The 2085-nt window shown below is 59.6% G+C and overlaps 1 protein-coding gene across 1 annotated transcript; it reads left to right on the top strand.

Annotated features, from left to right (window-relative positions):
- Positions 1–299: 299 nt before the first annotated feature.
- On the top strand, positions 300–1370 carry AGRP (agouti related neuropeptide). The gene is made up of 4 exons (XM_006155618.2): positions 300–405; positions 521–653; positions 815–888; positions 1111–1370. Exons 2-4 carry the CDS (start codon positions 524–526, stop codon positions 1291–1293), a joined length of 387 nt encoding a protein of 128 aa, XP_006155680.1. The 5' UTR covers positions 300–405; positions 521–523; the 3' UTR covers positions 1294–1370.
- Positions 1371–2085: the final 715 nt, after the last annotated feature.

Genomic DNA, 2085 nt, shown 5'->3' with positions numbered 1-2085 from the left:
CATGCCACACAGGGTCTGAATGAGCATCTCCGGGGCCACAAATTAAATTAACCTCTCAGGGCTGCCTGCCTTATTATTGCTAATGACTCCATCCTGGTCCCCCTCCTGGGTCCCTGGACTGTGGAAATTTGGGGGCCTTGGGTACCCTATTTTATTTCTAAACCTTAATTGGCTCCTGGAGACCTCCCCCCCTAATTGGAGATAAGCACCTCTCTCACAGAGCACACAAAGCCTCCATTGCAGAGAGTGAAGCCCAATCTGTGTCCTCCCCTCCAGGAGGGGCCTTTCAAATGCAGCTGCAGGGAGCAGTCACGTGTGGGCCCTTCATTAGACCTTGTCATATAAGCCTAGGGCACGGACACGGGGTGGCCAGGAACTCTCTAGGCAAGGATCCAGCAAGCAGAGGTAAGTCCTCAGGTTGGGCAGGCACTCCTACTGTCTGTGGATCCTTTCTCTGGGCACACAGAGGGCGCTCTGAGGATGAGCAGGGACTGAGTGCTGGGTCTTCCCGCTGAGCCAGGCCATGCTGACCGCAGTGCTGCTGAGCTGTGTCCTGCTGCTGGCCCTGCCCACCATGCAAGGGGCCCAGATGGGCTTGGCCCCACAAGAGGGCATCAGAAGGCCTCACCAGGCCCCGTTCCCTGAACTCCCAGGTCAGTGTGGGCCAGGGTAGGGCCTAGACACTGGCCACAAACTACCTTGCTTGGTACAAGCCTTCCTTCCACCTTCCCAATCCTAGCCCTGGGAGGTGGGAATTTTGCTATGGGGCAGATGGGGTGGGGGGAAGAGTACTGCTTCACATGTTCCGTCCCAGACCTGGGCCTGCCAAAAAGGACAACTGCAGAACAAGAAGAAGCTCTGCTGCAGGAGGCTGAGGCCTTGGCAGAGGTAAACTGCTCAGGAAAAGGGGTAAGGTGGCAAGCTTTGGGAGGGGACATCAGATACCATCCCCTCTCCCGACCTCTGGACACCCTCACCAGGGATGACACTGCAGACCTCTCCCCAGTCTCCCTTGCCATCCTGCATGGATCGGGACAGATGAAGTGATGAAGTCCCTTGACATGCCTTTGGAGCCTGTGCACCACGTTCCTGCTCCCCCACCCCATGCAGGTGCTAGACCCGCAGGACCGTGAGACTCGCTCCCCGCGACGCTGCGTGCGGCTGCACGAGTCCTGTCTGGGACAGCAGGTCCCTTGTTGTGACCCGTGCGCCACGTGCTACTGCCGCTTCTTCAACGCCTTCTGCTACTGCCGCAAGCTGGGTACTGCCGCGAACCCCTGCAGCCGCACCTAACTGACCGACATCGGATTCGAAGCTGGGGCGGGGGCAGCGGCAGGAGCAGGGGCAGGAAGATACAAATAAAGGTTAGGACCAACCGGAAGGCTGTGGTTATTTCGGACGTGGACGTCGGGGGTGGGGGGATTCATGGCAGGAGTTGGGGTTATCGCCAAGCCAAGAAACCACAGACACCTATACCCCAGAGCCTGGGCTATCTGGGTTATCTGAGCCACATACACGCACAATTCTAGGGTACCAGGCGCCGTTTGGGGAAGCGGAGGACTACCACACACTAGCCCTCTAGAATCTCGCACCGCTGTGAGGAAGGCGGGGAGCAGAGCGTCACAGGGGATGTAACTCCCGGCTAGCGAATACGCTTTAGGCGCCGGGCCTGCTTGCAGCTAATCCGACGTGCGCCCTTCAGCAAGGCCCGCCTCTTACTGGACCTCCTGCGGGTTGGCTGAATTGACAATCAGGAATCTGCCCAATAATAAGCACCGCCCACTACCATCTTTATCCTGCAGTGCCAGGTGCACCAAACCCAGGAAAGCTAGCTAGAGAGGGACCAACCGAATTCCCGTGGCCAAGGACGCCACCACGCGGCGCGACCCGGACAACCTAGTTAGTCTCTCCCAGGGGTGTAAGAGGCACGCCTCCCCGCAGTGCGCAGGCGCAGAGGGCAGTTTCTCCCCCCCCCCTCTCTCCCGCCCCGCCCACACCGGTGCAAGGCTTCCGCCAGGCCACCCGGAAACCGGGAGCGGCTCAGAGCCCCGCCCTATTGAGGTCACGTGAAGCGCCTGCGCGTCA

The sequence above is a fragment of the Tupaia chinensis genome, unplaced genomic scaffold (genome assembly GCF_000334495.1).
Source record: "Tupaia chinensis unplaced genomic scaffold, TupChi_1.0 Scaffold000463_1, whole genome shotgun sequence".
Classification (NCBI taxonomy): Eukaryota; Metazoa; Chordata; class Mammalia; order Scandentia; family Tupaiidae; genus Tupaia; species Tupaia belangeri.
The sequence above is the reverse complement of the archived record's forward strand: the minus strand, read 5'-3'. Positions and strand labels throughout refer to the sequence as shown.